General features: G+C 32.0%; 3 protein-coding genes and 1 long non-coding RNA gene across 8 annotated transcripts; 2 read left to right on the top strand and 2 right to left on the bottom strand.

The window, feature by feature from the left end:
- Positions 1 to 156: 156 nt before the first annotated feature.
- On the bottom strand, positions 157 to 13417 carry LOC103845324. Of its 5 annotated transcripts, XM_033281947.1 has the most exons (6): positions 10211 to 13417; positions 9597 to 9718; positions 9316 to 9507; positions 7422 to 9233; positions 7191 to 7309; positions 157 to 7089 (listed from the first exon to the last, which is right to left on the bottom strand). In XM_033281947.1, the coding sequence occupies exons 2-6, from the start codon at positions 9687 to 9689 to the stop codon at positions 6978 to 6980; spliced, it is 2328 nt and encodes a 775-aa protein (XP_033137838.1). In that variant the 5' UTR covers positions 9690 to 9718; positions 10211 to 13417; the 3' UTR covers positions 157 to 6977. The 5 variants fall into 5 exon arrangements, with proteins under 5 accessions (XP_033137838.1, XP_033137840.1, XP_033137839.1 ...); XM_033281949.1 differs by having other exon boundaries at positions 7422 to 8609; positions 8709 to 9233; positions 9316 to 13417; XM_033281948.1 differs by having other exon boundaries at positions 9597 to 13417.
- A 4107-nt stretch (positions 13418 to 17524) lies between these two features.
- Positions 17525 to 20632, top strand: LOC103845321 (mitochondrial uncoupling protein 2). The gene is made up of 9 exons (XM_009122157.3): positions 17525 to 18328; positions 18627 to 18845; positions 18911 to 18989; positions 19071 to 19204; positions 19291 to 19389; positions 19513 to 19617; positions 20082 to 20156; positions 20250 to 20336; positions 20439 to 20632. Exons 1-9 carry the CDS (start codon positions 18248 to 18250, stop codon positions 20475 to 20477), a joined length of 918 nt encoding a protein of 305 aa, XP_009120405.1. The 5' UTR covers positions 17525 to 18247; the 3' UTR covers positions 20478 to 20632.
- LOC103845322 (protein GRAVITROPIC IN THE LIGHT 1) lies at positions 20590 to 23503 on the bottom strand. Its single transcript, XM_009122158.3, has 3 exons — positions 23248 to 23503; positions 22262 to 22399; positions 20590 to 22189 (listed from the first exon to the last, which is right to left on the bottom strand). Exons 1-3 carry the CDS (start codon positions 23292 to 23294, stop codon positions 20722 to 20724), a joined length of 1653 nt encoding a protein of 550 aa, XP_009120406.2. The 5' UTR covers positions 23295 to 23503; the 3' UTR covers positions 20590 to 20721.
- A 248-nt stretch (positions 23504 to 23751) lies between these two features.
- Positions 23752 to 27647, top strand: LOC117128939. Its single transcript, XR_004452388.1, has 2 exons — positions 23752 to 26960; positions 27144 to 27647. It is a non-coding gene; the product is annotated as an uncharacterized LOC117128939 (long non-coding RNA).
- Positions 27648 to 27928: the final 281 nt, after the last annotated feature.

The raw sequence follows: 27928 nt of genomic DNA, 5'->3' as shown, positions 1-27928 counted from the left end.
CCCTAAACCCTACCTAATCCTAAACCCTGCTAACTCTGAACCCTGCCTAAACCTAACCCTAAAACGGCTAAACCTAACCATTAATCCCATCTAACGCTAAAACTCTGCCAGCCCTAAACACTAAAAATTAATCTCAAAACTTAAAGTTAAAAAATATTATTTTAATTGCCAAAATATTTTGAAAGTTGTATCTTATGAATAAAAAAGGTAAATTATATTTTAATAACGTTAAATTTTGTTAAAATAGAATGAAAAACTATTATCATAAATAAATAAAGAATTTTAATGAAATTTGAAAATCTTCGAATCAATAACAATTAATTAGTAATATTTCAAAAACCCTTAAACTATTATAGCAGTAGAATCTCAGAAGAAAAAAAAAATTAAAGTTCTCAAACATTTATTTGCCAATAACCATCCTTAAATCTTTGCTCATTCACAAAAATAATATTCTTTACATAAATTGGAAACAAGTTTTGTTTTTTGACTAGAGACTCAAGTTTAAATTATACCACTGAAATATTTTAATATTTAATTGTTCAGAAATAACAAGTTAATGTTCTTAAAACAATAACCATCCTTAAATCTTTGCTCATTCAAAAAAATAATATTCTTTACATAAATTGGAAACAAGTTTTATTTTTTGACTAGAGACCCAAGTTTAAATTATACCACTAAAATATTTTAATATTTAATTGTTCAGAAATATATATATTTATATATTCGAGAGTAGACAATGCATAAATGATACTAAATTGATCGCAAGAATTCTTTTTGTAAAACACAATATAACTAGTATAGTATACAAAAAACTTTTCAAAAATTTATGAAAATGCTTAAGCATGCATCGCGGACAAAACACCTAGTTATTACATAATCGTTAAAGATGATGAAAAACATTTACAAGACCAATGTGTTATTTGTTTGATTTTTTTATATAGGATCAGAAATGGTGATTTTAAACTGTGGTCACAAATTCGGAAAAGAAAATATTTTAATGTGGCTTCATTTAAATATTAGATATCCTATTTGTCGGAATGAAGTGCATTAATTTATTAGACTAAATTGTATTTCTTGTTTACAAAATGTTTGATTAAGAATAATAACACTAATAATTTGTTATATACCACATCTGTTTTTATATAGTAATTTCATTACTCTTTGAATATTTTTTAAGCAGTTTAAAGTAAAGCGTTAATATAAAAGTAATCATAAAATCAAATTTAACAAAATCCATGCATTAAAATTAAATAATTCACTTCAAACTATATATACTAGAATGAAAATTTATGAAATAAAATTTAAACTGTTTCCGTATGAATAAATCCAGTGCGAAAACTAAGTCAAAACATGAACAAATATAAAATATCAAAGTTTTCGGACACACTTATAACTAAGATATTTCCCAGCTCCTTTACATATACTAACTTACTGATTTACAAATCTGCTATAAAATTTACATATATCCTCTCTTATGTATAAATTACAGTGATGAGCACAATACTAACCAACAATTGTAATGATTGATAACCTAAAAAAACAATCATATAGAATTAGTCTAGAAGAATAATATATTACTTTGAACTTAGTCTTTCATATATATGACCATTCAAAAATAAAACCGCCAGTCGTTATTTTAAGAAATAACAGTTTAGCTTATTTAGTCAATAAAAACTACAAAATATAAATGGAAACATAATGTGATCTTGGGCTGATTTACTAAGTAAAAGACATGGATGACATTCATAAATCAACCATGATGTTAGTTAACATATCCAGCCAATTTTTATGAAGTTCACAAAAAAAAGTGGTTCCTTTGCAGTCCAAGAAAAATGATGAAAATCAGAAACTAAATTGCATGGAAAACTTTTATCTCCTGCATGTTTGTTCCAAGAACTTTATCTCTCTTCCATGCACTGTTTTGTGATTTCTTATGTATTAATTATCTAGCTTTCTCAACAAGTTTAGTTTTTTCATAAATAAGTTGTAATCTCTATTGAACTAAAATAAGCTTTAAGTGTTAATTATTTTTGGAATCTTGAGAGAGATTCTCACTTTTCTTTCAATGGTGTGTAATATCCATTGATCTTTTCGATCCGTCTTGGTGCGACATATCCAAGGGATCAGACCGATTCATCCTGGTGCATCATATACAATCAACCTCATTGTCGTCTAAGTGCGTCATATCCTAGAAAATTGAGTTGGTAAATCGGAGGTTTTCCACATCCTTCGTACAACCTTTCACTCTACATCCTTTTCTTTGAAACTCTATGGTTTCATAGCATCAAGGTTTATTCCCTTTACCAATTTAGAGTGCCGACTCCTCGGGAGATTTTCATCAAAACCTTTATAGAAATGATTAACCTTTATAGAAATACAGAAAACTGTGTATTTTGGTAATAATACACTACGTGGAATCTAGCAAAATAAGTTCTTATTTTATTTTTTAGTAAACAAATTAATAACAAACTTATGGTTCATTTTAAACATCACATCACAAAGAACCTATTTCATCTCATTTAACAATTAGAAATTTATAAATCTTCTCTAATTTAATAATTTTATTATAACTTTCAGGTTTTTTGTTTGTTTGTTTTATAAGGAAATCAGAGGTTAAATTGCTAAGAATCTTCAAATTGAAAAGATAAAAAGAAACAATTATTATTAGGGCTAGCATTTCGATTTGTTGTATTTTTCAGGTTATAACCATTTATTTAGATGAAAAGTTGTGTTTTTAACACTTAAACCTTTTCAACTCTATTTATTTTACTACATACATCTTTTCATTTGTAGGTTCTTGTTGCATAATCTCATTATATCAAGGAGAACAATTTTATACTGTTAAAAATATTCTAAAAAATTAAGAATTGCATACCATTTTAGATCCAGTGAAAAAAATAAAAACCCATTTATGTTTTTTTTCAAAGATCTTTTATTTATCTTATCTCAATTTGAATAACTATTTCTGATTTGGAATTTGATATATTTGTAAAAATATTTAAGTTGTAAAATGGTTTTATTATTTGGTTGTGAAATATTTACTTTATAATTAGTTTTAAAATTAAATGTATGTTATGTTTTTTGATAACCATCTTTTGCTTCCCTAAACCTATATTTTAACATAAAAATATTTTATCATTAGTTAAAATTTATCATGTTTAACTAACATATTTATTATTTATTTAAAATATTAATTAAAAATTATTTTAAAAGGTTGGATCTTTCATATATCTGTATTTTCACTTATGATCATAACTGTCTTATACAACTAAGATTTTAACGTTTTCATCATTATTTTTGTAATATACATTTTCACTCTTAATTGTTTTTATTATTATAGTAACTTGAAAATATGTATTTTAATATATCTGATTCTAAACAATTAATCATAAAGTGCTACAAACATTTGGAAAATTATGTATTAAATCATCATTTTATACCTTCACTTATAATATTTTTAATAATATTAATTTGTTTTTCTTAACAAAAAGTCATTTTTGTTTTAAACGTTTAATATATAATCATTTTAAACTAAAATTGCAAATTTAATATTGATTAGTAAACCAAATATTTTTCAGTGATTGCATAAGTTTGGCATTAGTAATTTTATCCTCAATCTTTCTTAACTATATAAGTTATATAAATAAATAAATAAAAATATATATATATACAAAACAATCTTTATATATTATCATTTTTTGTTTTAAACATATAATAAATAATTATTTTTAAGAGAATACTAAAATTTTAATATTGATTAGCAAACCTAATACTTTTGAAGGATTGTATCACTCTGGCACTAGTGTTTTAATAGATTTTATTTATAATAAAATTTTAATAATCTAGTTTGCATCGTCAGTTCTAATAATCTTATTTTTCATCTTAAATCTATATGCAATGTTTAAAATATATATTTTACCAAAAAGTAAAATATATCAGTTATATATATTTTTCAAAATTATATATATATATAATCATTTTTGAAACAATATTCAAAAATAATATTGATTATTAAACCTAATATTTTTGAAGGGTTCATGACTTTGACATTAGTGTTTTCAATATATTTTATTTATAATAAAATTCTAATAATTTGTTTTTCATAGAATTATATATTTTCATTTTTTGTGTTAGACATTTAGTATCTAACCATTTTAAAATAATACTGAAAATTTAATACTCATTTTCCTTGCGGGGATCCGAATCCTAGTATTATGTAATAACAAAATAACGCAAAAATATGATTAATTACATAGTAATTAAGAAATGGTGGAATATACATAATTTAAAATAATTTTATCTATTTTGTACATTACTTAATTTATCATAAAAATTATTATTTCAAGGTTTACGGATATATTGCTCTTATTCATATGTTTAACCTAAAAAAAGGAAAGACTAGTTATGGCACATGAAAGAAATTCAGTAATTTGTTATATTTATAAAGCACCCACAAAATCGGCACTCCACAAACTGCAAATTTGGTAGAACTTGTATGGAAAAGACGTAGAACATGCACAAGCTACTAATTAAAGAATATGGTATGAATAACAAGTATAATTGATCTGGTAAATTATCTGTGAGACCTGTAAATTCCATGGTTAGCAATATGACAAAGGTTGCATGGGAACTGAACAAAATAAAAAGAAATCAAGATTTCATATATTAGATTTATATTTATCTATCCACTTTCCGCATCAAATAAATTAAAAACCATATAATACTATAGACTAGAGCTCTTTGGTTTCATTGTGTAAACATGCTTGGTCACATATACTGTTTCTTTACTTAGGTTAACTGTCAAAATCAAGGTCTTTGTAAATTCATGAATTGATTTCTCTTATCTCCCTACTATATCTATTTACGAACGTTCTATTTTGAGGGTAAAAACATTGAATTTAGGATGAAGGCAGCAAATGATTAGTTTTTTTTTTTGAACGACTCAAATGATTAGCTTAGTAAATGTACTTGTGAGTTTCTCCAATCTCGTCCTAAGGATAACAATCTTCATGAATGCTCTTTCTGTTACAGAACTAGTTTGCTCTCATGAGTGTTTTTTAAATCTTCCCATCATGAAACAAAATCTTTGTTCTGCATGTCATTTGATTGATATTTACCATTAGCTTAAGACGGAATATTTTTCTTTGTAGAAAAAGGAAAAGTAATTTTTAACTTTATACACTCCAAATGTAATAAGGTTTTTTTAAGGTCAGTGAATGGAATGAACTCTTTAAATGTGAATGAACATGGTGTGTTAATTTATCCATATCTGGCTTACTAGGGTTGTGAAAAATATTTGTAAAAATTGTTTGGTTAATTATCCGTTTTGATTCGAACAAAAAAATAGATTTTGTAACTCTACGAAGCAAATCACATATTAATATTCATTATACGTAAAAAACAAAACAACTCATTAATACTAATATTTTAACAATGAATATTCGGTCGATCATGCATATACATACATATATTTAATGAATTATATAACTATTACATATTATATAAGTTTTAAAATATTTTATTTATAAAATTGACTATTTAAGTTATTAGAGTTGTAAAAGTAAATTAATTTTAATTTTTATAATAAAATACAATTATTTTATATTATTTTGGGATTTTATTAGTTTTAGTTTTTTAAAAAAAATATTTATATTGATCAAATCAGATATCCAATCAAAATATTAATGAATTAGATATCAAACACCGAATATCTGAGTAGCTGCGGAGCAGCTCGAATCGGATAATTAATTATTTGGACGAAATATATCGGATCACGAATACCTCAAAAAGATTCGGATATTCAATTTGTGCACAACCTTATGGCTTGCTTTTTTTCTTGTTCTTCTTCAGGGGTTTAAGCCATGTCCGTTTGTATCCAAACTCTATATCTAGATGAAAATATTCAGATATTGTTTGTTTGTACACTTTTGTATCAACATTTAGATGCAAAATCTGTAATATTTAAATTTTTGAGATGCAGCAAAATATAGAGTTAAGATGCAAAATTTTCATTTCAAAGTCTAGAAACGTAATTACCCTTAATACAAATATAAAAATCAGTTAAATTAGTTATTGTAGTTATTATATAATATTATTAACCTTAAAATTATATAATCATGTCAAATCGTAAAATCAAGTTTTCTGTCAAAACAATAAATCTAGGTAATGTGTTATTTATAAATCAGCGACAAAATACACACACCACAAACTCCAAATTTGGTAGAATTTGTATGGGAAAGACGTGGAACATGCACAAGTTACTGATTAAAGAATAGGGTATGAATAACAAGTATAATTGATCTGGTACATCATCTGTGAGACATGTAAATTCCATGGTTAGCAAATATGACAAGGGTTGCGTGGGGAATGAAGAAAAAGAAAAGAAATCAAGATTTTATTTATTAGATATATATTTATCTATCCACTTTCCGCAGGAAAGAAAAAAAACCATGTAGTACTATAGACTTGAGCTCTTTAGTTTCATTGTGTAAATATGCTTGGTCACAATCACATATACTGTTTCTTTACTTAGGTTAACTGTCAAAATCAAGGTCTCTCATAACTTGGCATCTGCCCAATCACTACAAACCGAGTTGATCGCTTACTGTTCGCAGATATTTTGACACCCTAGCTAGTTCGCATGGACATGTAATTTTTTTACTACCAGATAGCATACCAAAGCATTAAGTATTTCATGCTAATATAATGCAATGCAAGTTAAAAATATGAAGGAAAATCCATGTTCACTCGATAATGGCAACCTTAACAAAAAGCTGTAACTACATAGTATGGAGATACAAGAAGTAAACAGAAACTTATGACTCAAATTTCATAAAGTCTTAGTAAAAATATTGCATAAAATCTGATAAGATAGTTGTCAATAAGAAAAAGTCTGATATGATAGTTGTCAATAAAAAAAAAGTCTGATATGATAGGAGGTACTGGAGAATGTTCACCAGTAGTTTTTATCAAAATTATTAATATTGATGATACACAATTGACCGGTTTTCCTCTTTCTCTCCTGAACCTTTCAATCTGCCTTCTTCATTTTTGTTTTGATTACCAAATTGAGAAGAATCCAAAGGAGCCCTAGCAGATAAACCAAACAAACAAACAAACAAAAAATGCATGTCAACTTACAATTTATAAGTTCATGATAGCTTGATGTAAAATAGCTTTAAAAGACATACATTTTATGTTTCTTTTCATTATGCTTCATCGTGGAGACCATATCCATAGACTTCTGTTGATGCTCCTTTGACTGGGAGTGAAAATCTAAACTTTCAAAAGGTTTTGTCGCCCAGTCTCCCTAAAAAGGAAAGAAATACAAATTAGATACATGAAAGCAAGTTTTTAAAACATCGTGAAAATGTGGAGAGACAGCAAAAAAAAGATTAAGAGGCAAATTTAAATATTAAAACCTTAACTGGAAACGAGACATCATCAACATGATATCCTTGCAAGGTATATATACTCTGAGATCCAACATCTCCAAGCCTAAAACCATTATTACTATCCACCGGTCCAATCTTATCACCAGAAATTACCTGCTCTCCTATTTGAAGATTTCCAAGACCTTTAAACTCACTCCTATGCAAAGCAAATCTACCCCCTGAAGGCCCATATCCATGAGAAGGCATCCCAAGGTGTTCACATATAGGACTTCTTTGTCCATGTCTGAACTGTCCTTCTCCCAAGTCCATGGAAGGCTGAGAGGATCTTAAAGTAGGTCTTAACTCGAAACCTGTCTCATGCTTTTCATGACTCCTAACCGATGATCTCTGGTCAAATCCTCTATCCAATGATTTTGCAGAACGACCTCTAGATTTTTCAGCAATCGTGAGGTAATGCTGGGGAAGATTGCTCAGCTGTGGAAGTCCATCTTGGTTTAACAAGCTAGGGTTCGTTAGTAGAGTACCATCCAGAGAAGGATCATCGTTTATGCCTTTTTTCTCTACTAAAATACTCTTACCTAGGTCTTCCCAACCATTTCCAACATCTACTAAAAGACTCTTACCTAGGTCTTCCCAGCCATTTCCAACATTTTCTTCCATCACTTGCTTACCTAGAGGCCCAATTTTTATTTCACTGCCCTCCACATTAATCCTTGATCGGTGGACAGATTCATCACAAGCCTCAGTAAGCTTTCTTTTATGCTTATGATCAAGTTTAATTGTAGTTTCTTCAGCAGCACGTAACACATTATATAAATCGTTGGTTGAATCAGAGATTGAACCCTCCATAACTGCTTCATCATCTTTATCTCCATATATATGAATTACTTTATTTGGGCCCAAAGGTGGCCAATGTACCTGCTTTGGGATCCTTTGCAAGCTCGGTGCAGCATGTCCTAAGCCCACCTGCGGTGCAGTAGCGGAAAAATGTATCATGTTTGGTTGAACCCCAAGAATTGTAGGAATAGGTTGATGATCCTGCAGAGCTATATCGAGATTATAGGAAGGGCCTTCCTGATGCATCTGATTATGAACGACATCAGTTGTTGATGCTGCTGTTTGTTTTTGCGGCAACGAAGGATTTGACAAAATCAGTTGATGTAATGAATGCATATATGAGCTTTCAGGGACTGATGCTCCTCCGTACTTAAGCACCTGTTGCATCGTATATTGATCTCTTGTTAGTTGACTTGTTAACAAAGACTGCTGTTTTTGAATAAGAATAATATGTTGAGGTGGATGAACATGTGTTACCTGTTCAGGAAAATGATCTTCATGATACTCAAACATATTGTTTGGGGGAGATTCTACTTGGTTTGTCTGGTTAGGTTGAGGGTTCAGACCAGTCCAAGATGCATGTGGCTGGTTTGACTGACACTGACCAATAGTGTTTTGTGCCAGACTATCCTGAACAGTGTTGTCCTTAGGTGATGAAAATGCATCATGAGGTTGATGCATAGTTAAACTCTGAGATTTGACTTGTGGTTGAGGTTGCATCTGAGATTGATCAGTCTGAGCAACATGATGAACCCGTGGCTGCACCTGCACATAGATTACTTGATTTTGGGGAGCAAAACTTTGAAGTTGCATCGGTTGTTGTTGTTGCATGTAGTCTCCGACATAGTTTTCGTAATACTGATGATATGGCTGTTGATACCATTGCACTTGAGTCAATGTTGCAGCAGATACACCATGACTCTGAGCACTAGCTTGAGAGGAGGGTATAGCAATGCTAGCCTGAGTGGTAGCCATAGCAACACTTGCCTCATTATAAGCGTCCTGAAAGCCATTTATTACAAAATTTAAATAGATAAGAATAATAAACAAGCATTTATATATTTTTTACATAAATATTGATTACTTGATTTTGTGGAGCAAAACTTTGATATTGAATCGGTTGTTGTTGCATGTAGTCTCCGATATAGTTTTGGTAGTATTGTTGATATGGTTGTTGATACCATTGCCCTTGAGTCAACGTTGCAGCAGATACACCATGGCCCTGAACACTGACTTGATAGGTGGCCATAGCAACACTTGCATGATTATAAGCGCCCTGAAAACCATTTATTACAAAATTTATATAGAGAAGAATAATAAACAACCATTTATATATTTTGACGTAAATATAGGTAACAAACTCACACGACAAACTTGAACATGCTCCCGCCATTGATGGTGTGCAATATGAATTCCGCACCAGCTGCACATAACAGGCGAGTTACCAAAAGAACTCATTGGATTTAGATCTCACGGGTTGTAGTCACCTAACAACAACAAAACACCAAACAAATAAGCTTATATGAGATTTAACATCAGGAGAAAAAAAACAACCAATAGTTCTCATTTGCATGAAATCATTGAGACTACAAAAGCATATAACTTTGAACCAAGCAGGTCTGATCACACATATAATTTCATTAACAAAAGAGAGATTAACCCCCCCCCCCCCACCCCAAACACAACAAAGGATCACACCACACGAGAAGATATAGAGAAATGACCATGCATGGGATCAGAAAGAAAAAAAAAATTCTTTTCATTCCATTTGCCTGAGTCTAACACGTAATTTGAGATCGTCATAATACTCACACACCTGACCCAATCAAAAGACTAGAGAAAATGGTTTAAAGGTTGCAAAAAGAACTTGAATCCAATGACAAAGACAACAAAGAGAAGCAGTGTAAAGATTTCTCGAACACTAGCAAAACATAGAGATTAATAAGAGTTGTTGATGGAAGAAGTTACAGAAGACTTATAAAATGAGAAAAGTTGACGATCACCGAGAAAAGAGAGGAAAACTGGAGACAGGAGAAGACAATTTTTCTTTGAAGCTTAGACAGACTTTGAATACACATCCAAGCCTTTATGTTTTGTTTTACTTATCAAAGGCTCCTTATAGGGAAAATATCATAAAAACTATTCAGTCCACACAATTGCTGTAATTACATATCTAATGAAATTTAGCTAGCCAATCAGATTTTATACTTACTAGATAAGTTAACACATTTCACAAATGACAAAAATACAATTGCTGCAATTATAAATCCAATGGAATTTAGCTAGCCAATCAGATTTTATAATTACTAGATAAGATAACAAATTTCACAGATGAAAAAAATATTTATCACTTAATTTAGTCAAAATTTAAAATAGCTAGATAAATATGTGATTTTTCTCAAAAAAAAATTCGTTCTACTTTTTAAAATACAATTACGAATGAGATTTTTACTTGAACTTTTTAAAATAATGTTTGTGCTGAAATACATTTGTTTTCTTTTGAAGAAGATTTGCTTCTGGATTCATATGTATTTTCAATGCAATTATAAATCCAAAGGAATTTAGCTAGCCAATCAGATTTTATAATTACTAGATAAGATAACAAATTTCACAGATGAAAAAATATTTATCACTTAATTTAGTCAAAATTTAAAATAGCTAGATAAATATGTGATTTTTCTCCAAAAAAAACTTCGTTCTACTTTTTAAAATTCAATTACAAATGAGATTTTTACTTGAACTTTTTAAAATAATGTTTGTGCTGAAATACATTTGTTTTCTTTTGAAGAAGATTTGCTTCTGGATTCATATGTATTTTCAATGCAATTATAAATCCAAAGGAATTTAGCTAGCCAATCAGATTTTATAATTACTAGATAAGATAACAAATTTCACAGATGAAAAAATATTTATCACTTAATTTAGTCAAAATTTAAAATAGCTAGATAAATATGTGATTTTTCTCCAAAAAAAACTTCGTTCTACTTTTTAAAATTCAATTACAAATGAGATTTTTACTTGAACTTTTTAAAATAATGTTTGTGCTGAAATACATTTGTTTTCTTTTGAAGAAGATTTGCTTCTGGATTCATATGTATTTTCCTCTAATACATTTGACAGTTGTGATATTTCCAAAAATGATATCTACTCTTCCACAAATAAGAAAAGGTCAAATGTACACTTTAAAAACTTTCTAGAATCTCCAATCATGAACCAACAATAAGTTTGACCAAAAACATTCCAATTTACTTTTGGGGAGGGGGGGGGGGGGGGGGGGGGGAGGTGTATATTGAAACAAGAGTTGAAAAATTATGAAATTTATAAAATATATCTACGAAATCAAATTATAAAAAAATTTACTATAACCACTCAAATAAATTCAAAATCACTCTAAACTCACCAAAATTAAAATACTCCAAAATCTTCTAAACTCTTAATTCAATACATCCCTCTTAGAATGAGAAAAAAAACTTTAAAACTAGAAAACTGAATGAGAAGGAAGTGAAAACCGATTTGAGAAGGACACATGCTGAAAATGTGTTTTTTCTCTGTAAATTCTGAATTGATTGCTCTTCAACCTATTATAACTATTTTATGATCTGAATGTTATCTCTTTTAAGAGTAAAAACATTGAATTTAGGGTGAAGGAAACAAATGATTAGCTTAGTGAATGTACTAATGAGTTTCTCCAAATTCGTCCTAGGAATAACAATCTTCATGAATGTCCTTTCTCTTACAGAACTAGTTTGATATGATGAGCCTTTTTTGGGATCTTCCCATCAAACAAAATCTTTGTTCTACATGACATTTGATTGATATTCGTCCTAAGAATAACAATCTTTGTACTAATAAGTTCAAAATTTAGGGCGAAGGCAGCAAATGGTTAGCTTAGTGAATATACTAATTGGTTTCTCCAAATTTGTCCTAAGAATAACAATCTTCACGAATGTCCTTTCTTTTACAGAACTAGTTTGCTATCATGAGCCTTTTTCTGGAATCTTCCCATCAAACAAAATCTTTGTTCTACATGTCATCTGATTGATATTTACCATTAGCTTAAGACGTAATGTATTTCCTTGCAGAGAAAGGAAAACTAATGTTTAACTTCAATCACTCCAAATATAATATGTACTAGGTGATGACCCGCGCCCTGCGCGGGATGAAATATATTTCAAATTATAATCATATATTAGATCTATATTATAATTTCATATATTAGATCATATTATAAGAATTTTAGTTACTATATAATTTTTCTTATTTTACATATCTTTAAAAGAAATTTCTTATGATAACTTTTTTTAGTTTATTTTCACAATACATCTACAAAAAAAAGTTACCAAAATATATTTTATTAAAAAGTAATTATACCCTTATATTCCTAGGATTAACTACCTTTACACTTTGGAGGGTAGGATTTAAAATTTTAACAATATAAAATACATATTAAAATTTTAAAATAAAAATATGAAAATAGTTTCAAATTTTCTTTTCGTATTTCAAAAAACATATTTGGGTTTAGAGTCAAAGGAGAGAGTTTTGGGGGTAAGGTTTAAAATTTTAACAATATAAAATTTTAAAAATAAAAATATAAATATTTTCGAAAAATAAATTTCGTTATATATTTATATTAATAGAGTTAAAATTTGTATTGGACATACAAACTATTAAGCAAATAATTATCTTTAAAAAAATTAGATCAATATTTTTAGATAATATTAATATATGAGCTACAAATATATGGGCTACATTTTGTTTGATAGCAGAGGCCTACTACATACGATGGGCTTTGTTTTAGGAAAACATATACAAATCTCTTTTTGTAATAATTCACAAAATAAAGAAAAAAATTCATCCGAGACAAATCGTCTCTCTCATGAGCAAAGGGGGATTAGGGTTTAAACGAAATCAATTTGCTTTTCACCAGACGAACACATGTGAGTTTTCGTTTTCTTACTTTTCTTCCAGCCGTTTCTTATTTTTTCCCCTACTTGCGATTGTTTCCGATTAGTGATTCCTCTTTTTTTGACAAACGATCAAATTGGAAAAATACAAAACTGGATGTTCTGGGAAAGTAAATCCTCTACAAAATCTTCAACTCCTTCCACTCAAATGGCATCGAGAAAGAGCCGTGGTGGACTAATAATTATTTTTGGCTGAATGATTCCCGGACAACGACGGATACAGGTTTGTCAACAAACTTAAATGTAGTTTTGTGCTTTATACTGTATGTACATACACATTATAGTGATATATATATGTAAAATATTGTTCATTGAGAAAAAAAAAAGATATTGAAGAATTTGCCTTAATTGAACATATACAACAAATTAGCTTATAAGTTTAGAATGAGAAAACTATAGAAAATTTTGAAACTGTTACGTGGAACTTATCACCCTATCAATCCAATCAAGTCTTTGTCCAAGACACATTATGTAAACACAACACATATAAAATACGAAGCTAAATACACTAATAAAAACCATATGTAAGCACTGAAATATAAGTAAATGATATACAATCCATTTAAGTACCATTTCATATGTGAGTTTACGAACTAATGGAAACACAGTATATATGAAACTCGCGTTTGAATCCACCAAAACCATTTCAATTGTGAGACCATCAGAAGCTGAATACTGTTTCCAATGGCGTATGATCTCAACCTTGATTTTCCACATAGACTTGAAGGGTTTCAAGTCGGAAACAAAGTTAAAGTCAGCCATTTCAAAAGCTAAGAGATAAAAAACAATATAGTTGTGATGATGTGTTTGTGTAATGACACTGAATAGGTAGTAGCTATATATATAGAGAATATGGGGGCTCAATGAAATATAATACTTAATAACCGAGATCAGTATGTAATAAATGCCTTATATAAAATGGCAATTTACCCAACAAATATATAAAACATCGCAATGCACTCGTCATTTAATTGTAGAAAGTCTCTGGGATACAGTCAACACCCTATATATTTATGTTCGATATCATTAAAGGTATATTAAGTTTTTACCAAAAACATTCATAGGATCACATCCCCTATATATTTGCTGTATAAGACTTTCTAAATTGATATTTCGGTAGATTATTCTGTATAAGTAATTAATTTGCTATTGATTATGACATAAATTGTTTCCAAAAACATAGAATTTTTGCTCGTAGCAAGTAAGTAGTTTGGCTTGAGGAACACACACAATATATATGACTAACTATATCCTTGTCCCCTATATATTTGCTGTATAAGACTTTCTAAATTGCGTTATTCGGCAGATTATTCTGTATAGGTAATTAATTTGCTATTGATTATGACATAAATTGTTTCCAAAAACATAGAATTTTGCTCGTAGCAAGTAGTAGTTTGGCTTGAGGAACACACACAATATATATGACTAACTCAATTTATTCTATTAATTAAGAACCTAATATATCTAAAAGAACTGATAACCAACAGAATTCTAATCAAGAACCTAAACCAACACACAAAAGGTTACCAAACCAAAATCATAAATTTATCAGTTATCAATTATGCAACAAACTAACGACCCGTGAAGTTATCCCTTATGTACCATACTAACATTCACTTATGCTTAATGTTGAACATGTGTCAGCTTTCCTCTCGTGAGTTTGAATCTGCAGAGATTTTGTAATCTCAACTAAGATATAACTCAAAATATAAGTATATGAACCTGACTCACATCAGATTGTCCATGTTTATGTTTATATGGTGATTAATTATCAAACAATTGGTTATATCTTCATGTTAGATAGATTATTGAAAAAGACAACTAATACGAAACCAATCTAGACTTCATGTGAGTTAATTGGTGTGCCCAAACTCTCTCGCATATTGGGACCAAATCAGAGTTTGTAACATGATCATCTCAAGATAGTAATACTTTCTCCTTTTTCGTTAGTGCAAAATAGAACTTGAAACTGGGATTGAAAGATTTGTATATATAAGCTTTTGTAATATTGAACATGTTATTGGTATCTTTTTTCTTATAGATGTCATAAGAATTTTTCCTTTTTCATTAGTGTATTTGTGAATTTGAAATTGGGAGTGATGTGATCCGAGTTAAAGCTTTATATATATGTATATATATATATATGTATATACATATATATAAATGTATATATGTCAAAGCTTTGTGTTGCTGGACATGTTCTTGGGATTTTTGTTCACATATATGCCATATATAAGACTTTGACCTTTTTCGTTAGTTTATTTGTATATATACACGTTCTAGGTATCGTTGTACTTGTTCATATTGAGATGATAAGACTCTTATCCTTGTTCGTTAGTATATTGATACTAACTATGCTTTTGTTATTCTGGCAGGTGTAAAACCGATATGTAACGGTCGACTCTTGATTTCGGTTTGAACTTTGAAGTGATTAAGAAAGAAGAATCTTTTAAATCATCAATATATGGTTCGGTGTAAAACATATTACAAAGGGCTCGGTTAATTAATTGTTAGAAACATTTTAATGTAAAGGTGGTCGTATGATTAAGTTATAGTGGCATTATTTGTAAATTCTCTAGTAACAAAAGGGTTTTTAAACAGAGGCTGTGAGAAGCTATGTGGAAGTGACACCTCAGCACTAAATAGAATGTTACAACTTAAAAATGCTTCCCTTTTAATAAGAAAGGGATTTTAAGGTCAGTGAATGAAAAAGTGAAGCAAAAGAAGTACTAATAAAAAAACAAAACAACCCATAAATACTAATATTCTTAAGAACATATATCCAGTCCCTCTGTTATATGCATATACATACATGTATTTAAGGAATTACATACAAAAGTTATATTTTATATAAATTTTACAATATATTATTTATTAAAGTAATTATATTAGTTATTAGAGTTTTAAAAAGTAAATGAAATATTTTTTTTTGTAATAATTTTTTTTTATATTATTTTGGAATATTTGTTTAGTTTTAGTTTTAAAACATTATTTTATTTATATGGATCGAATCAGATATCCGTTAAAACATAAAAAAAATTGGATGTCAAGATGTCGAATGTCCGAGTAGCCGCAGAGACGATCAAATCAGATAATTGATTATTCCGATGAAACAAAATGGATAACGCATACCTCAAAAAATCTGGATATTCGATTAGTGCCCCCTTTCTGGCTTGCGTTACTTCTTGTTCTTTTTCAAGGATTTAGGCTCTGATAGTTTTTGTATTCTCACACTATAGCTAGATGCAAATATTCAAATGTTGTTCGTTGTATACTATTGTATCAATATCTAGATGCAAAAACTATAAAATCTAAATATTTGGGAAGCAAAATATTGAGTTAAGATGCAAAATTTGCATTCAAAATCTAAAAAACTTAATTACCCTTAATACAAAGATAATCAGTTAAATTAGTTACTGTAACTATAAGTCATATATTTTCCTCAAATCGCAAAATCAAGATTTTCGCGAAAAAGATAATTCAAAATTTTCAAACAAAATCGTCAAAACGAGTTTTTCACCAAACCACAAATCTTGTTTTTTTGCCAAAACTGCAAATCTTGAGTTTTTACGCCAAAACCATAAAATTGGATTCTCTCCAAAACACAAAATCAATTTTATCTACCAAAACGACAAAATCAGATTTTTTCCACCAAAACTGCAAAATTAGTCTTTCAGCAAAAATCACAATTTTGGATTTTTTTAGCCAAAGCTGTAAATCGGATTTTTCTGCCAAAATAGCAAATTTAGTTTTTTCGCCAAAAACTTCAAAATTGAGTTTTCTCGCTAAAACCGCAAACCGGATTTTCTCGCCAAAACCTCAAAATCGACTTTTCCTGCCAAAATGACAAAATGAGTTTTTCTGCCATATCCAAATCAATTTTTCGCCAAAATCATAAAATCAAATTTCCGTGCCAAAACCGTAAACTGAGTTTTTCCGCCAATATTGTAATACGGAAGTTTTTCGCCAAAATCATAAAGTTGATTTTTCTTGCCGAAAACGACAAATCAAAATTTTGTCAAAACCACAAAATCGGATTTTTCTACCAAAACCGCAAAAATCGGATTTTCGAACCAAAACTAAACAAAACTGTATTTTATTTTGTTACAAATATAATTCCAATATATTCATAGGAATAATGTAATTAGCTAATTATTAATGATATAAATCATTATCTTTTTGTCTTTTTAGTTAATTATTACAAAATAAATAAAAAAGCGAACAGCTAACTTGTGTTATATATAGATCCAAATACTAACTATATGAATGAACGATGTTGGGATGCAACATCCAAATATCTATTCAGATGCTGCATCAAATGCAAAAAAAATAAAGAGCATGGCCTTAATGATTGAGATTCATGAGATTTGCGTGTGTCTGTGTGTTGTTTACGTTGGTATGCTTGTCAAGGGTTCATGGCGAGGCGGTGTGTGTCTCTATACACTTCACTTTTTTTCTTTCTGTTTCTGTTGAAGATCAAATATAGTTTCTAGGATTCCGATTATTTATCGCTCTTGGAAGCTATGACGACATCACGAGAACCTGAAGATGATGTCAACATGCTTTCAACTGGTTTGCAACTCATGGGCCATCATGGCACATGGATGGAGCCGTACAAGATCCTTGATCAGTCAGCGGGGACAACAAACTGACAAAGGCCCTGACTGCATCACGCTCCAAGTAACCTTCCAAAGGAGACGGAGGGTCTCTAGTTTCGATATCCTAATCATTGGCTAACGACGTGTTTAATGCTGATTAGAACAGAGATTAAAAAGGGACCTTAATAAATTAAAAAAAAATTAGAAAAATAAACAATGTGGGAATAGTAATCATCATGACACGATGGATTGAGACTGTGTACTTGTTTTTCCTGAATTGGTGACGCCATTGCAACGTCTCATTGATCTAGAAAAAGAACTTATCTTCATTTCCACTCTAAATCACTGATCGAACCCATCTTTAAGAATCTATAATTACAGGAGAAAGTTAGCTCCTTTCTTCCTTCATTTGCCCCTCCCGAGATTTCGCTCTTGTCTTTACACAGCAACAACAATGGCGGATCTCAACCCCAGGATCGAGATTTCGTTTCTCGAAACATTCATTTGCAGCGCTTTCGCAGCTTGTTTCGCAGAGGTATATCTATCTAGTGCGAGATGATTGATTTGAAAGTCAGAGTCTTTAGTCTTAGTTTTAAATCTGTTAGTTAGTTAGTTAGTTTATTGATGAACAATCTATAGATAAAGTTAGAGACTTTAAGTTGTAGACTACTAGACCATCTTAGGTGGAATTTTCGTGACGCTTATTTAATTAATGATAATGTGTGAGTTACTTACATTTCAACGTTTTTGTTCAAAAGACATGACTTTTATGTGTGTGTTTTCAGTTATGTTTGTTGTAGCCTTGAGGCAACCCTTATTGAATGATGTTGCAGTTATGTACCGTACCATTGGACACAGCTAAAGTAAGGCTTCAGCTCCAAAGAAAGATCCCCACCGGAGACGGTGATAATTTGCCCAAGTACAGAGGCTCCTTAGGCACTCTCTCTACCATAGCAAGAGAAGAAGGTATCTCAGGACTTTGGAAAGGTGTTATTGCAGGACTGCATCGTCAATGTATCTATGGTGGCTTAAGGATTGGTTTATACGAGCCTGTGAGTCTCACATTACTACTGCTTGTTCTATGTACTCTCTTATTGATGACAATTTCGATCACCAGGTCAAGACATTGTTGGTTGGAAGTGACTTTATTGGGGATATTCCATTATATCAAAAGATTCTTGCAGCTTTGTTAACCGGTGAGTTCTGTTCTTGATTTATATGATCTGAGTGAAAGCTTGACATTAAATAAAATGAATCTTTTCTTATGGTGACAACAGGGGCTATAGCTATCATAGTAGCTAATCCAACCGATCTTGTAAAAGTTCGGCTTCAATCAGAAGGAAAACTACCAGCTGGGGTTCCTAGGCGTTACGCTGGAGCTGTAGACGCTTATTTCACAATAGTGAAGATGGTCAGTAAACTAATTTTCGAATCAAAATGTCAAACAAAATACTTGGTTAATAGAGAGTTAAAGCCTTTTGATTTATTGAAAAACAGGAAGGAGTTAGTGCGCTGTGGACAGGGCTTGGTCCTAATATAGCAAGGAACGCTATTGTAAACGCTGCAGAGCTAGCTAGTTATGATCAAATCAAGGAGGTGGGTTGATATTTTCTTTAACTCATTAAAATGTTTCCTTTACTGTTTTATAAAGACTTGTTTGGCTTCTACTTGTGTGATGGTTAGTGATTTGTATGTTTTAATACTTGTATACACATGCAGACAATTATGAAAATTCCAGGATTTGGAGACAGTGTTCTAACTCATCTGCTAGCTGGTTTAGCTGCTGGATTCTTTGCTGTTTGTATCGGTTCTCCAGTTGATGTGGTAAGGCTTTCGTTTTCTTCCTTCTACATAAAAACAACAACAACAATACAAAGATCATTTAGCTTCTTGTCTCTATCAATTTTTGTAGCTAGTACATGTAAATTTACTTTGAGAGTGAAATGATAGATCTGAAACAAAAGCACTAAATGCCTAAACTAACGACTTTTTTAAAAGAACAAATACAAGACACTAGTTATGATTGATTTAGGTGGCTCATGTATATCTCCTTTGTAAGAGGAGAATACGGTGTCCCATGCATTAGAATAGACATAGCACTACCTCGAAAATGACATTGAGGCAGGCATCCTCACATGTGTATGTCTTCCACCTTCATGTTTCTGACCTCTTGCTTGGCAAACCAAAGGAGAAATTAGATTTACTGGAAAATAGAAAATGATGCATTTGGTAATTGGTATATGTCTCTTGAGACAGCCATGGTTGTTAATTTTATATGTTGATCACAGGTGAAATCTAGAATGATGGGAGACTCTACTTACCGAAACACAATCGATTGCTTCATCAAAACCATGAAGACTGAGGTTCATTGATGATACCTTTTCCCCCATTCATCTTTTTTACATACTTTCTCTTTCGATACCGATCATTTGTGCTCTGTTTTGGTATATCTACAGGGAATCATGGCCTTCTACAAAGGATTCCTGCCGAATTTTACACGGCTAGGAACTTGGAACGTTGTTATGTTCCTCACACTAGAACAAGTAAACTAGCATTCTTCTCCTTATTCTCTATTTACTTTTTAATGATGATGAAGGCTCTTCATCTCTTTAATCTTGTTCTCTCTGTTTCATTATATCTGACAGGTGAAGAAAGTGTTTCTAAGAGAAGTATTGTTAGATTGATTCCCGAGATTCCTCGTCTAAAAGAACATATACCTTATTACATTATTCGTTATAAGACGTCGAATTGTTATATATACACTTCTATGTTACCTGAACTTTCGTCAGTTAGATTAATAATGAAACATTCTTATCTAATTTTAAAACACTTATTAGAACCGTCTCTTTATTTCTTACAAAAGCTAGATTTATCATAACAACACAACAACATGACGTTACTACAAAGAGTGAACTCAATAAAACCGTTTTACGCCCTTGGAACCAAGTAAACTCTGGATTTGATGATCGATCCTTTCCCTTGATGGCTAAGCTTGAATCCTGGGCACACAGGAAACCCCACCACCTGACCCGCAGGAACACGGCCATCGGGAAACCTCACCACACTCTCCATGTACTGAGAGTGATACTCTGCTCCTCTGTTTGCTTCAAAGTGACTCGGGGATGGATCCAGCGAAAACGCCAAGAGATGAAGCAGCCACACCGCTTTGGCTAACCCCAAAAACTCTCCATAGAACTGACTTCTTGGATGGTTACCAGCAAGAACCACCTCCCTTTGCTCCGAGTCCCCGAACAAGGACTCCTCCATCTTGTTGTGAATGATCGAAAGGTACTTCTTCGAGCAGAACTTACCAAAATGGCAAGTCGGTAAGATCCCTAGCAGCTCCATGGGGTCCATTGCCTTCATGTCTTTGAACTGAGCAAAGCAGTCACGACGGTACTGATCAGGGTTGATAAGAGATGACAAGCTTCCGTCCATGTAAAACGTCTCGTGATCAAACCCTTGGAAGATTTTTCTACAGATGTAAGACTCAAGAGCGAACTTCGCGTGCCCGTTGGGGACAGAGGAAGCTAACGCAGAAGCTGTAGTAGACATGCCACCGTCTGATGCAGCCGAAGCAGCTTCAATAGACCGAACAGCAGCTGCAATGTCCCAACGCGCAGCTCGCATCAGAGACAGTAGAATCCCTGTGAAGGACTTCGACGCTTCTTTCACCTGACTCATCGTCATCTCGAAAAGCTCCGGCACGGGAGATACAGCGACTTGCGTGGTGCAGTTAACTTTCCGGCTCGAAAGCAAACGGTGTTTCTTGCCTCCGTTACCGTTACCGTTGACCATTGCTTTGACTTTCTCCTTGAGATTCTCAATCTCAGCGTCTTTCGCCTTGGCTTCTTTCTTCAGCTCCTTCACGACGGCTTCGTACGGCGCCACCGCCTCTCTCAGCATTCCTCTGCCTCCGTCGTTCCTCCTCCGGCCACCGCCCTTCATCCTCCTGAATCTCTCTCTAAGAGTCCCGATCCTCCTCAGCTCAGCAACCATCGCCACGTCAGCGTCGTGCATCTTCTCCGGATCCCAAGGAGAGTGAGCGTCCTGAAGCGCCACGTAAGCTCTCTTCAGAGCTGCAGCCGCAGTGAACACTTCCTCCATCACCACCTCCATCTCCTGAACCGCCTCCACGCTCACAACGCTCCCTCCGCTCTTGCTCTTACCCCTAACCGTCTCGTCTTCCTCGCCGTTCTCGTTCTCCGAGGCGTCTTCGTACCGAATCTCTCCTTCTTCGGAATCGTACTCTCCCCGGCGGTTCGCGGCGAGATCTTGCCGGCCGGCGGAGAGTGGATGGAGCAAACACGAAGCAGTCACTCGCTGAATCAGATCCGAGAAGTTTGAGACCTTGTTCGCCATTTCTCCTCGCTTCTTCGTCTTGCAGAATTCACCACTGCAAAAAATAAAAAAAAAATGAATTTAACGCTACGGAATCAATGGAGATTCACCGGTGACGGAAGCTTACATGCGAGAACGGTGATTGTTGTTGTTCTCCGATCGAAGAGCGAATCTGGGAGGATCTCGGTTGAACTGAACAGAGTACCAGTAGTCAATGTCCTTGGGATCAGTATCTAAGCTCTCTCTTTCACTCTTCTTCTTCTTGCTGCACAGTGAATTAAACCGACTCCGGTAGTTAAAATCCACTATTTTTCTCGGTCAACGACCGAGATAACCGGAGATGTCTGGTTTACTTTATTTTAAGCTCTCTCAGAGTCAGTGGAGAGTGGAGCCAATAAAGGACTTGAATAATTACTGAATTACCCCTTTTGCCTTTTACACTTTGACCCCTGATTATAGACGTAAAAGCTATTGGGCCCCTCGGGAAAAGTTTTTGGATCTTTCCCACATCTTTTTATTTCACCGCCGCACATGGTTCTCTTTCATGTCTCTTTTTAATTTATAACCCCAATAACGTTTTGTTGTTTTTTAGTCCAAGATTTAAGTTCTATATACATACATTTTTAATCAAAAGATTAATTGTTATATTGGTAAGAAAATATAACCGAGTTTTTAATTTATAAACACAATAAAGTATACAGACATACAGTTCATACGTATTATGATTTGTTACATTAATTTTGTAATTGTTCTTAAGAAAATGTTTAAGTATCGTATTCTAAGTCAAAGTGGAATATTCATTATTAAGTAATAATGAATACTAGTACTATTTGACTGTTTCCCTTTTGATTGATCGAGGATATGATTCCATAAAGTCATCATGACATATCTTGCCTTAATCCAAATCATTCAGAGAATCCTTGTACTTTTTAACTATACTATATTATATATCAAAAATATATATCGATAGAGCCAAATAAGTATATCAATTAACCCGTTTTGGACAACACAAACGCCTTATACTGAATCAAAACAACTCAAGTATATTAATCAAGTACACTATTCCAAAGAAAAATGATAGAAATATGTATTCTAGTCAAGTATAGTATTCACCTGTGATTCCTGGGATTAAGTGAGCATAACAGTATGCCTGGCAACATTTTTCCTCTCCAATATAGGAAGAAGAAGAAGAAGATGAAGAGATGTGAAACTGAGGTTCAAAGTTTGGCAAATAAATAGAGAATTCAGCTGAAATTTTTTGGGAAACAGGCCAATGAGAAGAGAAAAAGGATTTTGATGTGACAAGTATCTATCAAACGTTTTTATTAAATGATATTAATAAATAATGTTTCGACATCTTTTGTATAGTTTGTTCTTCCAAATCATATGAACTTCACTAGATATTTAGAATCATTATTGGAGTCAGAATGAGAAGCCGCTCATATAATTATAAAAATGCGATTCCAAAACACGACAAAATAATTTTGATTGAAAAAGTTATCCAATGTAAGTCAGAAACGCATGACTTTTTTCTATTGTGTCCTCCATAAGAAAATAAAAGGAACAAAAACTATTGTTTCAATCTATTTGTAGAGAAAGAAACGTTTAGAGAGAATATATTTTTAATCGGTTGAACAATCTACGTAAAAACGCAGAATCAAATACTTTTTTTTGCCAAATTATTGTTAGATGATTTGCTTTATATTGTCTTTCTTTTCTACATGTCACCCTTTTTTTATAAAGAAAATTAGGATGGATGATCATCAACTAACTTGCCCTAGTTTATCTTAGATGATTGTTTTACAAGTTAAATATTTGTTTCTTTGAAATTAGGAGTCAGCCCTTCCCTTCATCACTAGATCAGTACGTACCGGTATCTGACTCCCTTTATTACAACGCAACCTCAAACTTTCTCAACGATCTTTCAGTGTATTTGAATTTCTCTTAACCTAATTAATCTGATTGCAAGTTTGACTTATGAAATTAAAAAGTATACTCAGATTTTGTTTACTCTGTACTTTCTATTCATACAATAAAACAAAAGTGGAAAACATTGAAGAGCTTTCTTTGTTTCCAATCAGCAATTTGGACAAATGCACTTCTAGTTCTCTTTTTTTGTACCTACTAACATTTTTATTGTGTTTCGGAAGAAACAATGATGAGCAAAGTTTTTTCAGTTTAAGGTTGGTAAATGGTACATGTAAATAATGTATCTAAGACAGAAACTTTGAATTTTCAAATATATATTCCTATCCATTTTTTATTCCACTCTGTTTGACTTTTTGCCCGCGCTATAGTTTGAATGCAATACTTGCTTGGTTCATACACACATTTGCTAAAACACAAAGTATATGTATGCGTATAATTAAGTATTTTCCGATGATATTGAAACCAGGTAGAAAATTTTCAATAAAGTTACTACATATATTTTTTTCAGATGATCTAGTGGTGTAAGACTATATATAAATCAATTACTGAATAGTTTACCTAAAAAAAAAAGAGAAGACAATAATATTTTAGCAAAAAAAAAAAGAAGAAGACAATAATAGTATTTGATTAAAAGGAAAAATATAAAGTAATGGGTGTAATGCTTAATGATATAAGGTCGATTCTGAGGGAAAGGGTGTGTCCAAAGGTGTAGGACATCAAACATGAATAGGTACGGAGAGAAAGTGATGTGTCCCCAAAAAGTAGCTCTGTTATTATGCATTTCTGTTTTACCAATCTTTCTTGGACTGACCTCTTCAGTCTTTCTTTCTCTCTTATTTTTTTATACTCTTATTACTTTTTAGGTTTTTATTTTCTGCGTCCACACAAATATTAATGCACATATTGTGATATAATATTGGGCTATTCAAGTAGATGACTACATAAGAAGTTGAATGTATCTCCTTTTCATGCTTCCACCGTAGTAAGAATAAGGATGCTCATGCCCTTGCTAAACAAGCCTTATTTGTGGAAGCTAATGTATTGAACTCTGGGTTATATAACCTTTTGAGTGAAAGTTTGTGTTACAATAAAAAAAACATAAAAAGATTTAGGGAAATTCTTTTAAATAGTCATTTTTAAGTTTTTGTCATAAAAATAGTTCTCAAAAAGAAAATGGCCAAAATAGTCCTTTTTATTTTATTATTTTTAAAAAATTTGAAACTCTATCCCCAAAACATCACCCCTTAACTCTAACCTTTAAGTTTAGATTAGTTAACCATAGAATATTACCCTTTAGTAAAACTCTAGGTCTAAACTCTAAATACATTTTTACCCTTTAATAAAACTTATTTTGGTCATTTTCTTCATTGAAAGCTATTTTTGTGACAAAAACTTAAAAATTGATATCTTAGGGAATTTCTCAAGGACTTTAACTAGGTAGATAAAAAAAGAAACTTTTATTTAAAACCCCAGAAACTTAGGCATGGTTTATAACTTTGATAAGATTATAAAATTAGTACTTGTCATTCTCGATCTTTAGCAGATTTTTATATTCCTTTTTATAAGAACTTGCTTACAAATTCAGAGATAAGCTCCAAAAACTCTACATGTTGAATGCTTCTGATTCAAAAAGCTAGTCTTCAACCTCAAGCAATAATAGAGGTCATAATGTAAAGTTCTCAATTTCCTCCAAAACAGATTATCAGACACAATTCCTACTAAAAGACACATAATACAAATCCAAAATTTAATTTAAACAGGATACAAGTTTGCAAGTGAAATACAATAAAAATGTCTTGGTTTCAGTTTCTTCCCAGTGAAACTGAACTGAATCCTGGTTATGGTAGAAAGTTAGTCATACTTCGAGTTTTTTTTCAGTTGGGTGTTTTAGTTTTACTTTCTAACATTTTACTGTACTAATCAAATCCAAAAGATACTTGTGTTTTCCATCACCTTGAATATGACATTAAATCTTGATACTTGATCCTTGCGGGATTAGATTTATAGCGGTTTTAGAATCCCTCCATCTTCCAAGTAACTAGTAAAATCTTATGCGTCTAATCTATTGTTTGTTCTATATTGCTTCAGTTTTCTCTCACTATTCATATTTTTTTCTTTTTCTTGTGTGCTTTGATGATTTTCAAAAGACTCTTTGTGTCGCTTCTTGATCTCGCGAATTCATTCATCAGAATAGTTTATATAGTTAGTTGCTTACAAACACAAGAGCTTCTGTCAAATTTCAAGTTCTAGTGAGAAACATATAAAATATAATGAAACGTATCATTCTTGATCAGAAGCATCCTTAACCCCTTGAATATCAGAAGATTGAATCAAATATATCAAGAGGGTAACCACTACATTCATATTCAATTTGGCATCGTACATAGAAAAGAGGCTGTCTGGTACTGTTAAAAAAGGTTAACCATGTCATATATTAGCCATGCATAACAATGTTGACCCAAGAAACAGTTATAATATTTTGAAATAATATTTCATGAAAGCAATTAGGTTTATATATATATATATATATATAATTATTTCATTATCTAATCTTTATATATAAAGAAGACTTTGAATCCCTCCCAGCTATGCCACATAGAATGCCAACGCACAAATTGAGTTCAGGAGCGTCCGACACGTGTCCCATATCATTAAACTATGCGTTTTATTAATTCAAAAATTTCCTGTGATTGGGCTTTTCATTTGGGTTATTTGCTGCTGTGTGTTTGGACTGCGAAAAATGACGAGTTATTCTTCCCACCTTTAATAAACCAAACTTCTCTCATCAGTTTCGTTTAAACAAGACCACCGTTCTGGTGGCCGGTGACTTTAGTCGCCGGTTACCATCTCTTTTTGTTGTATAATATCTTCGATCATTAGATCGACTTAGTTTTCCGGTAAGCGGATTTTCTTTTTCCGGTTAGCGGATTTTCTTTTTCCGGTTGCGGATCTTTTGCTCGCTTTGGCGATTGTATTATAGTTTTTTTTCTGCTTCTCTTCTCTTTGTGAACTTCTATTCCGATCAACCATGGAAGCTTTGATTCTATTTGCTGGTTATGCTCTGTTTTATTTTGAAATAGGAATCAATCTTTGCTCTGACTCACAAGCAAAGTCTCCTTGTTGATAAAGAACAGAGATGATAGTTGAAGCAGTGGGAAAGACGGAGTCTGTAAAAGACGTTCCGACAAGGATTTGTTGCTATCTCCTTGAAGCTTCTCTCAAAGTTCACCTCTGGTAAATTGAAGAAGAACTTCCAGGGATTGACGGTGATCAAGAGTTGTAGAAGCAAGCAAGTGGAACAAACTATCCGGAGAGAGAGACCGGTGGATTCGTACCGACATGTAGCCGGCGAACCATGGATCAATCTCACAGTTTCCAGAAAATTCGAAGCTCCTGCATATGCTACACGTGTCTTGCATTAAGTTAATATTATCTTCTTAGCTTGGGCTTCATATTGGGCTTAATTTCAATTTTGTAAGGGAATGGTTTGTCTATTTGTAATGGGTTTTCGTTTAATAAAACGAAATGGTTGACAAAAAAAAAAAAGATATTCTTCCCACCTTTCACTCACGTCATTAAATATGTTAATCAGAGTGAGCCACGTCAGCTTGACTCGATCACTCTATACAACGTTGTTTTTCTTCTGTTAGGATTCTGGACATATTTATTTATATATCCCGAAAGTAAGATAGTCAACATTTTAAAAATTGGGCTTCATGTCTTATGTATAAACTCAAATATGTTTCCTATACAAGTCTACATTTGTTTTAAGATGACATCATCGTCGATCCAAATCCCACCGCTTCTTACCGGACGGAAGTCTAACGGCCTAAGCTATCATTGAATCTCCGTTATTCGTGCCCTC

The sequence above is a fragment of the Brassica rapa genome, chromosome A10 (assembly GCF_000309985.2).
Source record: "Brassica rapa cultivar Chiifu-401-42 chromosome A10, CAAS_Brap_v3.01, whole genome shotgun sequence".
Lineage (NCBI taxonomy): Eukaryota > Viridiplantae > Streptophyta > Magnoliopsida > Brassicales > Brassicaceae > Brassica > Brassica rapa.
This window is presented reverse-complemented; position numbering and strand designations above follow the sequence as displayed.